This window comes from Panthera uncia, chromosome F2, assembly GCF_023721935.1.
Source record: "Panthera uncia isolate 11264 chromosome F2, Puncia_PCG_1.0, whole genome shotgun sequence".
Classification (NCBI taxonomy): domain Eukaryota; kingdom Metazoa; phylum Chordata; class Mammalia; order Carnivora; family Felidae; genus Panthera; species Panthera uncia.
This window is the reverse complement of record NC_064812.1, coordinates 41,765,809-41,781,175: the sequence shown is the minus strand read 5'-3', so window position 1 is coordinate 41,781,175 and position 15,367 is coordinate 41,765,809. Positions and strand designations below refer to the sequence as shown.

The window sequence follows — 15,367 nt, the reverse complement described above, 5'->3', positions numbered from 1 at the left end:
CTTTTGTCACAAACACTTTTAAAAAGAAAGCTCACTTACCCGTATGCTCTATTATCTGGCAGGCTGCTATGGGCTCTTACTCCTGGGGGTATGACTCGGACTTCATTGATATAAACCACACATGGAAAACGTACTACATCTATATGAGAACTTTGCTTTAAAAAAAAAGAAGAAGGACAGGGACATACTGTAAGCAAAACCAAACACTTTCTCTATTCAAAATTTATTCATCTTCAATTTAATTTCTTTCAAAATGTCACAAATAATCTTAAACTCCATATCATTAAACAGCGTCTGGTGCCAGATGCTTTTCACAATCCTGAATTTCTGGGTTTTTAGAAAGGGAGTATGATACAAATATTACATGTTACTTAACACTCTCTGCTTCTGCTTTTGATTATCTTGTCATCAAAACATTAATATTTCTGCAGCTACATGTATAAACATTCATACTAAAAAAGATTGTAACTACCATGTCAGTTCAGATTAGACTGCAAGACCAAATGAATTCAGGGTGGACTTTTCTGCCATTTTTGAATTTCTGAATTATAAATAAGAGACTGAGACTACAGATCTATACTTAAATCAGTTTAATTTACTAAACTTACATACAACTAATAACAAGAGATGAAGGAGAGTCATTTAGGTATTTAATAGTTGAAGTTAAGCCCTCCCTGAAATAATCTGAATCCACAAACTGTTTATCAAAATAAAAGACATGGATAGCATGAATTATATTTAGTATACACTTACTTCTATGTATTATTTGACACAGTATCAAAGATAGCTCTCGTGATCAGTAATTTAAAATGAATGTTTCACATTGTTTTTGAACTATTTTACACCAACTTTTCCTAGAAGTTCAGCCAACCTGATTACTTAGTGATCAAAATTCATGAGAAAAATGGTTCATGTTATTTGTATCTAGAAAGAATGACTCTTGAGTCTCTCTTGGAAGCTGCAAAGAATATCATGCATATCAACAGACCAAAAGATTATTCAAGTTAGTCTTTCCTAAAATGTGACAGGATGACTTCCCAATTTTGCATTTTTTAATTTAACTTTTTAGTTTAGAGAGAGAGAGCATGTGAGTGGGAGAGAGGGGCAGAAAGGGAGAGAGAAAGAATCTTAAGCAGTGTAGGGCTTGATCCCACAACCCTGGGATCATGACCTGAGCCAAAATCAAGAGTCACTCAATTGACTGAGTCCCCCAATTTTGCATTTAAAAAAAAATTTTTTTAATGTTTTTATTTATTTTTGAGACAGAGAGAGACAGAGCATGAGCAGGGAAGGGGCAGAGAGAGAGGGAGACACAGAATCTGAAGCAGGCTCCAGGCTCTGAGCTGTCAGCACAGAGCCCGACACGGGGCTCGAACTCACAAACTGTGAGATCATGACTGGAGCTGAAGTTGGACACTTAAGCCAGTGTGAACACCTGATCATAACTTTTTAAAAAATTATTGAGTTATTTTATATTCTTTTCAAGTTTATTTATTTTGAGAGAGAGTGAGTGTGAGCATGAATGGGAGAGGGGCAGAGAGAGAAAAAGAGGGAGAGAGAGAATCCTAAGCAGGCTCCATGCTAATAGCATAGAGCCTGACATGGGGCTTGATCTCACGAACTGTAAGATCATGACCTGGGCCAAAATCAAGAGTTGGATGGTTATTAACCAACTGAGCCACCCAGGTACCCCATGATCACTAACTTCTGATCAATGGGATGGAAATGGAAATGATGCAGGCAACTCCAGATCATGTCCTTAAAGGGAAGGTTCAGACTTTAGAAACTCCTTCTACTTCTTATTCCAAAATTCTGCTGCCTTTCTAGAACACAGATGTTATCGGTGAGCTACCTTGGTTGGACAAGGCAGGCAATACCCTAAGGATGGCAAAGGAAAAGGACAGAAGGAATATGGGCCCTTGACACTGTGGAACTGTCATATGAGCCCTAGAATACTTAACAACCAGATTGAGAGAAAATCCTATTTTATCAAATCCACTGTTATTTTAACTTTTGTGACAGCAGCTGAACTTGTATACTTATTATTACAAATATACTATAGGTATTCTACATATACTACATAGTTTTACACAAAAGAAATTAGCATTTTGCCTCAAACTTTGGTGCTATGTTTCCTTCCTGTAAGAACTTCTCTACTTAACAAAGTATACTATATTGAAGATCCTTTGTTTACATATTATAAATTCTCATTAATATGTACAAAGGAAACTTAGAACAAAAGTTATTAATTGAATCCTCCTCTACCTTGCCCTCTACTGATTAATAGTATCAGTTTTTAGGGTGTAATCACTGTGGACCTAAAAAAAAATGAACTTAAAGTTTTATGAACAGACTTTCAAAATCCATTATTTCTGTAAGTAGAAGAGTTTCTGTATTAGTTGCTATCCTTTTATTCAATATTTATTTCTAAACATTTATTAAATATCTATTATGTTCCAAGGAATGGCAGGTCCCAAGGATACCAAGACAAAAACATAATCTCAACCATTAAGGAAGAGACCATCTATTGTGGTAGACAGATATATTGTTATGATACAGACTCACAAAGGAGTCTGTGCAAAGTCAAAGAGGTACTTACCTAACCCAGACTGTGAGCAAAAATTCGTGGAGGGGAAAAGAGGAGTGTCAGGAAAGATTTCCCCAAAGAAACAGCACTTGAGCTAAGTAATCATAAATCTTCCATGATTTTTTTTTAATTTTTTTTAATGTTAATTTATTTTTGACAGAGAGAGAAACAGAGCATGAGCAGGGGAGGGGCAGAGAGAGAGGAGACACAGAATCTAAAGCAGGGTCCAGGCTCTGAGCTATCAGCACAGAGCCTGACATGGGGCTCGAACTCACAGACAGTGAGACCATGACCTGAGCTGAAGTTGGATGCTCAACTGACTGAGCCACCCAGGCTCCCCGAGCTAAGTAAGTCTTTAAGGAAAACAAGAATCAGTGGAAAAGGAGGAGAAGGAATAACTTTCCAAGCAAAGGGAGAAGCATGCACATAAGGAAGGCAAACAAAAACCTGGAAGGTTCAAGAAATTGCAAGCATAGTTCACCATGGCTAGAGGGCAAAATGGAGGAGAAAAGTAGGGTAGAGTAGCTAAACACAATCAATAAAATTACAAGAAATAAAACTTTCATCCATTGCCATAAGTCAACTCCAAATATAAATCTCCATTTATGACCTCTCTCCCAAGCCCCGGACCACTATAACCAACTGCCAACTGGACATCTCCACTTGAATGTCCCTCTGGCACCACAAACTCAAGTCCAAAACTGAACTCTCCTATATCAGTGTTTGCAACACCATCCACACAATGACCAAGACAGAAACCATTATTATCCTTTGCTTCTTTCTCATTCTCTCACCTAAATCATTCATCTAAATATCAAGTCCCAGTGATTAAACCTCTAAAAAGCTCTCAAATCTGGTATTTCTCTCCATTACTGCTTCACTTCTCTAGTTCTAGACACTATTCACTCTAATCTGGATTACAGCAATAGGATCCTAACTGGTTTGGGGTTTCTTTCTTGCCCCCCTCCACCCATTCTCCTATTGCAATGTAGTCCTTCTAGAAGATAAATGTATCACTCCCCTGCTCCCCAGGCCAAATTTCTGGTCTTATAAACAAGTATAACCTCTTCTGATCAGTTCAAATTTATAGCCCCAACATACCATGCTCTTTCTCACCCTTCATGCCCTCACTCATGCTATATTATCTCTGCTCCCACACTCCTCTGTCCCAACTCCTTTTAGAGTCCACTTTTTTAAGAGTTTTTTTTTTTAAGTTTATTTATTTTGAGAGAGAGAGAGAGAGAAAGAGGAGGGGCAGAGAGAGATGGAGAGAAAGAATCCCAAGCAGGCTCTGTACTATGAGATCATGACCTGAGCCGAAAGTAAGAGCCAGACGCTTAATCCAGTGAGCCACTCAGGCGCCCCTCTTTTTATTATTATTATTATCATTATTATTATTATTGTTATTGGGGGGGCGGGGGTGGAGAGAGCAAGAGCACAAGAAGGGTAGGGGCAGGGGCGCCTGGGTGGCTCAGTTGGTTGAGCGTCCAACTTCAGCTCAGGTCACGATCCCACAGTCTGAGTTCGAGCCCCATGTCGGGCTCTGTGCCCGACAGCTCAGGGCCTGGAGCCTGTTTTGGATTCTGTGTCTCCCTCTCTCTCTACTCCTCCCCTGCTCATGCTCCGTCTCTCTCTCTCAAAAATAAATAAACATTAAAAAAAAAAAAAAAAAAAAAGAAGGGTAGGGGCAGAGAAAGAGAATCCAAAGGAGGCTCTGAGTTGTCTGAGCTTGATCATGAGATCGTGACCTGAGCCGAAATCAAACGGCTTACGAAATCAAACCATACGCTTAACTGAGCCACCCAGACACCCCTAGAGTTAACTTTCTCTTGGAACCTGTGCCAGAGCAAGTCTAGATAGATGCCTCTCCTTGTGAATCAAAAGCCTCTTATCAAACTAAATTGTAATTGCTTTTTTTATTTCTCCCATTACAGTTGTATCTCAAGAAGACAAGAACCAAGTCTCAGTTTATACTTTGTTATAATCAAAGTGCTTAGCATATTCATTTAATGAATGGAAGACTTTTAATAAGTGCTGAATAAAAGTTGACTGAATTGTGTTTTCAGAGAGTTGCAAATATTACAATGAAGTAGGCGCTTAAGATATCTAGAGGAGTACTTAAACCTAGGAAGACAAGGGGAATCATGGAAGATTTATGATTACAGAGATAGCAGGAATGTGAAGAATAAATTGGTCAAATTTCAGGACTCTGAACCACATTTACCTTCAGAAGGAGTCACTGTGTGTTTACAAGTCACAGTATAGCTGTCTCCCCCTCCTTATTCTTTTATCCTGCAACTATTTTCCCCTCTCTGTTTACCCTCTCCTTAAGGGTAAGCTAAAGCTATCTCATCTATTCCTACCACTTCCATTATCACTTCTGTTCAGATGAGTTCTAAATTAGTTTCTTAAAGAAACTCTAAAATGAAGCAGTACTTTCTAGCATCAATCATTATTGTAAGACTGTATTTTAACCTAGCAATTCTACTCTAGAAAGTAATATTCATGGGGCGCCTGGGTGGCTCAGTCGGTTAAGCGGCCGACTTCGGCTCGGTCATGATCTCGCGGTCCGTGAGTTCGAGCCCCGCGTCGGGCTCTGGGCTGATGGCTCAGAGCCTGGAGCCTGCTTCTGATTCTGTGTCTCCCTCTCTCTCTGCCCCTCCCCCGTTCATGCTCTGTCTCTCTCTGTCTCAAAAATAAATAAAACGTTAAAAAAAATTTTTTTTTAAAAAGAAAGTAATATTCATAAAATAACTTTAATATTTTTAATTTAAATAATTAAAGAATATCACATCATTGTAAAAAGTTAGAAACCTAAACGTAGGGGCACCTGGGTGGCTCAGTTGGTTACGCTTCTGACTTTGGCTCAGGTCATGATCTCATGGTTCATGGGTTTGATCTCCGTGTTGGGATCTGCACTAAAGGTGCACAGCCTGCTTGGGATTCTCTCTCTCAGCCCCTCCCCTGTGCACGTGTCCTCTCTCTCCCTCTCTCAAAATAAACCAATAAACTTAAAAAAAAAAGAAACCTAAATGTATGAGAATATAATATAAATAGCGTTATCACTTAAAGAAATATTATGCAGCCAGTAAAAATGGAATTATATAGAATACCTAGGCAAAGAAACATGATGGCTAGAGGACACGGACAAGAAAAAGCCATACTTTTTACTGTATACCCTTTTGTATCTATTGAATTTCTACCTCACACATATGTTACCTAGTCAAAATAAAAAGATACTGTTTTAAAATAAAGTATATTTTTAAAATGTTATACAAGTACAGGGCACCTGGGTGGCTCAGTCTGTTAAGCATCTGACTTCAGCTCTGGTCATGATCCCCTGGGGTTTGTGAGTTCAAGCCCCACATTGGCCCCACATCTGACAGCACAGAGCCCACTTTAGATCTGCTGTCTCCCTCTCTCTGCCCTTCCCTTGTTCATGTTCTCTCAAAAATAAACAAACATTAAAAATAAAAAAAATAATAATAATAGGGGCACGTGGGTGGTTCAGTCGGTGGGTTCTCAGTTTGTGGGTTCACACCCTGTGTCAGGCTCTGTGCTGTCAGTGTAGAGCCCGTTTTGGATCTGCTGTCTCTCTCTCTCTCCCTCAAAAATAAATGTTAAAAAATAATAATAATAATTGCGGCACCCGGGAGGCTCAATACATTAAGTGTCTGACTCTTGATTTCAGCTCATGTCATGATCTCACAATTCAAGGGTTTGAGCCCCGCATCTGACAGCATGGTGCCTGCTTGAGATTTTTTCCCTCTCTTTCTCCCCACCCCCACCTTTTCCCTCCGCCCCTCCCCCATTTGTGCTCTCTCAATCTCTCTCAAAATGAGTAAACTTTTTAAAAAATTGACTAAGTTTTTTTAATTTTTAATAAAGTGGCATACAAACCACAAACACAATTTGTAATTCATTTAACACGACTCAAACCCCTTTCAGTATTCCCCTTGGGAAATGTGACTAAATATTTTCTTCACCAGATAACAAACTTCTTTGAAGGCAAGGGCAATAGGTTTTGGGAGTTTTTATTTTTTTGTTTTCTTATTTGTATTGCCCCTCCTGGAGCTATACCTCACCTTCAGAAGTATTTTTCATAAATGAAATCGTTAAAACAAATTCCCAAATTCCTACTTGAGCAAATCTCTCTGGTGTACCACTAAACACACCAAAAACTAAAATTATCTTGTTCCCATCAAACCCAATTTCAGACTTTTCTATTATCAATGGCCCTCCCAATTCTCTAGTCTCTAAAACTATAACTCTAGAACTTTTAACTACTCTTTCTCTCTCACACAATCAGTTGCCATGCTATCAACTCTATATCCAAAATTTATCTTGTACCTATCCCCTCCTACTTAGCCCTACTGAGACACAGTATGGCATGGCTTTAGAGCCACATTACTGTGCCTTCATCCTGCTATGACACTTTAGGAAAATGACCTAACCTCTCACACTCACTCTCCTTATCTATAAAATAGGGATAAGGATCTTTCAAAATTATTAAAAGAATTAGAGATAGTATATTTAAATTACAAAAGCACCGCATCTTGCACAAAATGAGCATTCAATAACTGTGGACAATGATTACTGGCCATCTGCTAAACCCAAGCTTTCATGACGTCTCACTTTTTCTTCCTTATTTGCCATCTCTAATTTTTCTGAATCATTTTAGGGATTACTGATCAATTAATTGACTTAATGAATTTTACTAGTCATTTAATTTGCCTGCTCAAAAACTATTTCCTATAAAACAAAGTCCATACTCCTTTGCTGAGCATTCAAGGAACTGCATGATCTGGCTTCGAACTGCCCTGCAGCTGCCACTTAATACGAATATTTTTGGCATACTCCACAGAGGACTGACTACTCCAGGAGAATGCCCTGCTTTCTTATCTACAATTGTGGAACATTTCCTCTTCCACCAAAGACCAAGTTCACATGCTAACTGCCTTGATGAAGTCTTCCCTGATATTCTCAAAAGAAGAGTGATCTCTCCCTCCTCTGAAATCATGTAGCCTTATTGGTAGCACCAAACGGAGCTAAATATATACTCATCGGGGACCTAATACGTCAGAGCATTTTGGAATAAAGATGATAAACCCTAGGGTGCCTGGCTGGCTCAGCCAGTGGAACATGCAACTCTTGATCTCAAGGTCGTGAGTTCGAGCCCCACACTGGGCACAGAGTTTACTTTTAAAAAGAGAGAGAGAGACAGAGAGACAGAGAGAAAAGAGAGAGAGATGATAAACACCAAGGGATTCCCACTGTTTCTTTACACACTCATTGCCTTCTAACTTGAATCATACTTTTGTGGACCTAACCTCCAATAGTCAGTTATAAGCTCCTTGAGAACAAACAGCTCAATATTCCATATTCCCCCCAAACCCTTAGTCTTCCTTCAAGACTCTGTTCCAATGTGATCTCTACTAAGCCTCCCTGAATCATTGCCAGAATTGGTCCTGACCTCTCCTGGCCCTCAATGTTTGTCTAAGAATGAACGAAGAAACACTAGATATTTATTAATTTTTTAATGTATGTTTATTTTTGAGAGAGCGAGCGAGAGAAACACAGTGGGGGAGGGGCAGAGAGAGAGGGAGACACAGAATCCCAAGCAGGCTCCAGGCTCCGAGCTGTCAGCACAGAGCCCGCCCCGGGGGCTTGAACCAACAAAGCTCCAGATCGCGACCTGAGCCGAAGCTGGGACGCTTAACAGACTGAGCCACCCAGGTACCCCAAGAAATACTAGGTTTTTAAATATACAAGTGAATTAACGCCGATTTACCTAAACTCATCACCAACTCATCACAGCCTTCTTTCTTTCACTTTTAACAGTTCTTTATTACTGTACACATGACAGGTTCGTTCTGATCCAACTACTAACTCCATCATGAGTTTTCTAAAGCTTAGCTGGAAGTACAGTCACAGAAGTACGGGCAGTCGTTGGGACAAGCAGAGCTTACTGACCCACAAGAAATGAGACCACAAACTCACTCATTGTTAGTAAGACATGCTCAAGTTTCCAAAAGTTTTTATTTTTACCCACCTATAAACCACTCGTCGAAATAATTAGAAGGCCACCAAGTTGTCAATTTTTTTTATTTTGCCAAACAAAGCATTAAGATACAACCACTACCCACTATCATCACTAGCTCCGAAGAAAGAACCGTTCACTAAACTAAGTTTACACTGGAAGAGAAATGGGAGCTCTGGGGCCGTTTTCATTCTCTCTGTGGACCTGGTTAATGTTCATTTGGGCCAGCTTTCGGGAACCGTTAGTCAACTAGCTCCTTTCCACTTAAATATCGCAGAGCCACTCCGACGTTCAGGGGCACTCCGGTCATCACAGAACGAGGAGTCCACACCACCCCCACCCTCGCCCCTCCAAACGACAAGACAGTTATGCTGCACAGACAGATGAGCTACAATCCTCTCAAGTCTCTCTTCTTCGCAAGTATTCTCCACGCAAAGGGCGTTCCGTGTAAGAACTTCGCGTCCTAATGTGTGAAATCCTTCCAAGAGGTAAGGATTAAAGTCTCAGGGCAAACCGGAGAACGCCGCAATCCTGAACCGAACGAGTGTCACATCTGGACAGCAGAACTCCTGTCAGGACGGAAACCTAGGAGGAGGGATTCAGGAACCACGAAACCTGCGGGACCCTACTCAGTCACCTGCGCTGTCAAACTCAAGCTGTCCAAGACCCCTCCCAAACACCACCTCAGGTAAACTTGAAAACCGTGATCCTTCTCAAGGTCCGAAGCTGACAGGAACAACAGCACAACAACAAAAGAACAAGGCAAGCGGAGCAGCCAGCTCGACCAAAGGCCTGGGGAACTAAGGGAAAGCCGGGGGCAATGGGGGGGTCTACCGCCGCCCTCCCTCAGACGCGGTGCCTACACCCAAGCTGGGGGGAGGGGGCTATGTCTGTGAGGCGTTAAAGCGGCAAACGGCGGGAGGAAAAGTCGAGGCCCGCCTAATGACTTTTTGTAAGGGTCCACGAGTCGGCAAGCAGGATCGGAATCAAGTCGGGAAGCCTTACCTCGGCGCTCGGGTGCTTAAAAGTATCTAAAAATAGCAGCTCCATCGCCGAGTCTACCGCCATGTTTGCCGCGGGCGGGGGATAGGGAGAGGACTTCCGGGGCAGAGCTCCAACCTCGGCGACCGCGGCCCCGGAGAGGGAGAGACCGCAGCACTTCCGGTGACCAGAGCGCTGGCGCCGCGAGCATTGGCCTATCCCGAAGAGTGGTGCTGCCGGAAGTCTCCGACCCCGCCTTCTCCAGCGCGGCGGAGGGCGCAGCAGGAGCACCGAGAAGGGCGGAGGGAAAAAAGGAGGGGACTACGGCATCGCTAGTGGTCCAAACCCTGTCCTTCCACCGCGTTGCAGAGCCACGACTGCCTTCGGATGGCAAGGTGCCGAGCGGGATTCGAGGAGGGTGGAGGAGGGGTAAGGAGCATCGCCGGGTGGACGCCCGGCCCAGTGAAACCTCTTCCCCAAGCAAGCAGCCTTTCCAGGGCTGACAGGAAAAAGGTTCAATAAGCGAGGCTGAAAAGTAAGACTTTTTTTTTTTTTTTTAAGAAGCAACTGTAGTCTAAAAACGAAGAGATTTTTTTTTGTTTTTTTCATCTGCAAATGTGAATAATAATGCCCAACCCAGCCTTAGGGTGAGAACTAATTGAAGCAAAACAAGAAATTATATAACGTGAAATGCCATGAACATAGAAATGTAGAGTGAAAAGTAAGTCTCATGGCCTCGGGGTTGATGAACATTGAAGCAACTGGAACTGTTTTGTAGTCTAAATTGGCACAAGTGCTTGGGAGAGCAATTAGGAATTATTTAGTGAAACTACATGTGTCTGCCCCACTTCGAAGACAATTCTCACGCATGTGCCCAAAGAAATACCTACGCATACGAGAATGTTCATGATAAAACTTAATAGTTGCAAAAACATCTGTTAATTGACATTAACAAGAAGCAATAAGTAAATTGTGGTATATGTATACAATGTAATAGCGCATAGAATAGAATGAACTAGTGTCATATCTAACATGGATCATCTGAAAAACGACTAAGCGAACAGACTGAAGAACCTGTAGTGTAAGATAGTATGTATCGTGTTCAAAACATGCAAACAATATAACTTTCCAGGGGCATGTATATAAATTATAAAATTACAAAATGCGTTGGAATGACAAACTAAAATGTCAACATAGGAGGAAACTGGAGGGAGGTGTAATTGAGAAGCGCACAAGGGCTTGATTATGGTTTATTCTTTAGGCTGGTGATGGTTTCACAGGCATGCCTCACATTACTGTTTGTGCCTTTTGGTATGCTTGAAATATTTAATAATAAATAATTTTGAAAAATTTTTAAAGTAAATCTCCATTCACCCCCTTCCTCAGCCCACTAGTTTCTGCCTTTACCTAACAGTTCATCTCTTTTACTATTTGTTTTTTCAAAGAACTCGTTCTTGCATTCATATTTATTATTCCCAGCATTCTTCTCTTTTCTGATTTTTCAGTTCTGCTTTTTTTTTTTTTTGTTTTTTTGTTTTTTTTTTAAGATTTTATTTTTCTTGGGGCGCCTGGTTGGTTCAGTCAGTTAAGCGCCTGACTCTTGGTTTCAGCTCAGGTCATGATCTCACTGTTCGTGAGTTGGAGCCCTCTGTCAGTCTCTGAGATGACAGTGTGGAGCCTGCTTCAGATTCTCCGTGTCCCCCCTCTCTCTGCCTCTCCCTCACTCACACACACTATCTCTGTCTCAAAATAAATAAACTTTAAAAAAGTATATTTTATTCTTCTTAAATGAAGAATTTCAAGCTCTCACCCCATATCTGCTGAGTCAGAACCTGAATTTTTTTTTGTTTATTTATTTATTTTGAGAGAGAGGGAGAGTAAGTGTGCATTAGTGGGCAAAGGGCAGAGAGAGAGGTGAGAGAGAATCCCAAGCAGGTTCTGTGCTGTCAGCTCGGAGCCCGATAGTAGGATCTGAGCCAAAATAAGAGTCCCACACTTAACCAACTGAGCCACCCAGGCTCCCCTAAGATTTTATTTTTAAATAGCCCAGTGTGGGGCTTGAACTCACAACCCTGAAATCAAGTAGCACGCTCCACTGACTGAGTCAGCCAGGCGCCCCAATTTCTGCTTTTGAATTTACTAATTCGTTTCTTCTGCCTTTTTAAGGCCTATATGCAGTTCTTTTTCTAATTTCTATGGTGATGCTTAAATTGTTTATGTTCATCATTTGTTGTATATGTCTACAAACTTTCCCCTAAGCTCTGCTTTAACTGTAAGTAATATATGATGTAGTACCTTTATTATTGGTATTTTTACATACTCTGATTTTCTTAGTTTTAATTTTCTTTTTGACCTAAGAGTAATGTGAGGTAGATATTTTTTTTTTAATTAATAGACTGTTTTTTAGAATTGTTTTAGTTTTAGAGGGGGTATAGCTCAGTGGTAGAGCATTTGACTGTAGAATTGTTTTAGTTTTACAGGAAATTGAGCAGATAATACAGGAGTTCCCATTTATTCCCTTTCCCCCCCTGTTCAGAGCATCCTCAATTATTAATATCTTGCTTTAGTGTGGTACATTTATTACAATTGATAAACCAGTATGGATACATTATTATTAACTAAAGTCCATAGTTTACATTAGGGGTCACCATTTGTTTTGTGTTGTACATATATGCTATATGTGTATTTGAATTTATAGATTATCTCTGAAAGAATTATTTAAGAAACTGGTAATAGTTGTTGCCTCTAGGGAGGGGAGTTTGATGGTTAAAGTATAAAAATAAAGGTAATGTATTACCATGTACATATATTACCTGTTAGCAAATTTTTAAAGATGAATAAGAATCGAGGAGTAAAGGGGCACCTGGGTGGCTCAGTCGGTTGTGTCCAACTTCAGCTCAGGTCATGATCTCATGGTGTGTGAGTTTGAGCCCCACATTGGGCTTTGTGCTGACAGCTCAGAGCTTGAAGCCTACTTCAGATTCTGTTTCTGTCTCTGCCCCTCCCCACTCATGCTCTGTCTCTAGTTAAAAATAAAAGAATCGAGCAAAGAAAACTTGAAAACAACACCTCTTTCAAGAACTTTTGTTGCATAAAAAGCAAAATGAGGTGGTTGTGAGAGGGGGACCTGGGGTCAGGAAAAAATGTTTTTAAGATGGGAAATAACAGCATGTCGACTGGTGGGAAAGAAGCAATGGAGAGAGAAACAGTGATGAGAAAGAGGCAGCAAAATAGTGAGTAGGTGGGTTTGGGAGGGTGGTACCTGGTAGCCAAGTAGAAAGTGACCTTTGCTAGAAATGCCTACTCCCTGGTGACCAGGGGCAAGAAGGAGTCCATGAGTACACATGCAAATGGGAGTAATGATTTATTGTGTGGAAATGAAAGAGTTCCTTTTTGATAGTTTTCTATTGTCTCAGTGAGATCATCAGCTATGATTCAGAGGACAGAAAAATGTATAGGAGGTCAAAGAAGATATAAAGTACTAACCAGACTTCTAGGAGAGCCAAGAATCCCTAATTGACTATCACTTCTCACAGAAGTGTCTATCACTTCTCAAATTCGCTTTTACTTGCTCAGGTTTTCACCTTTTTCCTACTACCATTTGATCATTCAGCCATTCCCAGCTAGATATGGCTCCCTTAATACAAAGGTATTTCACATCACTGTGCCCTATGGCTTACATGGTTTCCTCTGCTTTGAATATGACTCCTGTGAAATGGCTTTCAAAAACCTACATACAGTTACAGTAGCATCCAAAAGAATAAAATACCTAAGGAATAAATTTAACCAAGGAGGTGAAAGCCTTGTACACTGAAAACTATAAAATAATTGCTTTAAAAAAATTAAGACAAATGGAAAGACGTTCTATATTCATGGATTGGAAGACAATATCGTTAAGATGACAATATTACCTAAAGTGATCTACAGATTCAGTGCAACCTCTATCAAAATCCTAATGGCTTTTTTTTTTCAGAAATGGAGAGTCTGATCTTCAAATTCATATGGAATTCCAAGGGATCCCCAAATAGCCAAAACAATCTTGAAAAAAGAAGAACACATTTGGAGGACACACACTTCTTGATTTCAGAACCTACTATAAAATTACAGCAATCAGAACTGTAGTAAAGCCATAAGGATAAACATACAGACCAATGGAATAGAATTAAGAGGCCAGAAATAGGACTCTTGATTTCGACTCAGGTCATGATCTCATGATTCGTGGGATCAAGCCCACTGTCAGTGCAGAGCCTGCTTGGGATTCTCTCACTCTCCCCCTTCTCTGCCCCTCCTTCTCGAGTGTGCTCTCTCTCTCAAAATACATACATACATAAATACATAAACTTAAAAAAAAAAAAACCTCAAAATGAGTTGAGGACCTAAACTAAAACCGTTCAACTCTTAGAAGGAAACATGGGTAAATCTTCATCACCTGGTTTTGTTCACCAGTACATCCTTACTTAGTATGTGGCATACACTAAACACTCAAAAATGGTTATTGAATGAACCGATTTCTTGTTTGCTATTTTGAATCACTTAGAGCATTATATATTGTATATGTGTTATATATGATATGATTAGGTTGTACTATTATTCTTTCATTTTTGTCTGTCTTGCTCATCAGATTATCAAACTCACCCTGAACAGTGCTCTGTAAACAGTCCATAGTAACTGTTGCTATTTGGCCAGCCATAGTGTCTTTCCCTCTTTGATTTCCATCACCCCACAGTGAAAAGAGCAACTTGAAGGAAAGCAAAAATTGCCTTTGATGTGAAAAGCAATTTGTGTGGATCTGAATGCATGCCAGGAGCAACTTGACAAAAAGGCAAAGATGTGGGAGGGAGCTAACCAGTCCAGGATAACTCAAGGTTGCATTTATTCGGTAACAGATGAGCTCCTTTCCCAGGTGACTGACATGCACACAAGTATACAGAGCAGGAGGAGGGTCTGAATGAACTGCCAAGCATTTCAACCTCTCCAGAGACCAAGTATATCAAGAACAACTGATTGGGTAATCTGGCAAACTGCCAACTGTAAGACATCCATCCACCAGCAGGAACACAAAGAGCTTTCATTTTTCTCCCTAGCTGAGCACACTGATTAAAAGTAACAGCTGCCACCCTCTTTCCATGAGACTTGATTATGATAATTCCCTACAGCCAAAGGCTTGCTGTGAAACCTCTACATCATTCTTCAAAATGTAGTCTGGAAATTACCTAAAAATTTGAGAAACAAGGATTGTAAGCTATTATCTACACAAAGTATCTTGAAATAAGCACAGCGATTAGTGCCAATTGTTCTGAAAGGTTTAATGACTCCAGCTATTTTTCAATTATTTTGCAGCTTAATTTTTTTTTTAACGTTTATTTTTGAGACAGAGAGAGACAGAGCATGAATGGGAGAGGGGCAGAGAGAGAGGGAGACACAGAATTTGGAAGCAGGCTCCAGGCTCCGAGCCATCAGCCCAGAGCCCGACGCGGGGCTCGAACTCATGGACCACGAGATCGTGACCTGAGTTGAAGTCGGACGCTTAACCGACTGAGCCACCCAGGTGCCCCATTTTGCAGCTTCATAAAGGCATTAACACTCTGGAATCCTGGCTATTTTAAAGATAGGCAAATAGGGGTGCCTGGCTGGCTCAGTCAATAGAGCATGTAACTCTCGATCTCAGGATGGTGAGTTCTAGCCCCGTATTGGGTATAGAGGTTACTGAAAGGTAAAATCTTAAATTTTTTTTTAATGTTTATTTATTTTTGAGAGAG

General features: G+C 40.6%; 1 protein-coding gene and 1 long non-coding RNA gene across 4 annotated transcripts in view; one reads left to right on the top strand and one right to left on the bottom strand.

Moving 5' to 3' along the window:
* VIRMA (vir like m6A methyltransferase associated) overlaps positions 1-9,733 on the bottom strand; it is a 58,581-nt gene extending 48,848 nt beyond the window's left edge. For all 3 annotated transcript variants that reach the window (XM_049633115.1, XM_049633117.1, XM_049633116.1), the window contains exons 1-2: positions 9,633-9,733; positions 40-155 (exon numbers count right to left, since the gene is read on the bottom strand). In XM_049633115.1, the coding sequence (XP_049489072.1) occupies positions 40-155; positions 9,633-9,695 (179 nt within the window). In that variant the 5' untranslated portion in view covers positions 9,696-9,733. The remainder of the gene's footprint in view (positions 1-39; positions 156-9,632) is intronic.
* Positions 9,724-14,523, top strand: LOC125924537 (uncharacterized). Its single transcript, XR_007458456.1, has 2 exons — positions 9,724-10,143; positions 13,582-14,523. It is a non-coding gene; the product is annotated as an uncharacterized LOC125924537 (long non-coding RNA).
* Positions 14,524-15,367: the final 844 nt, after the last annotated feature.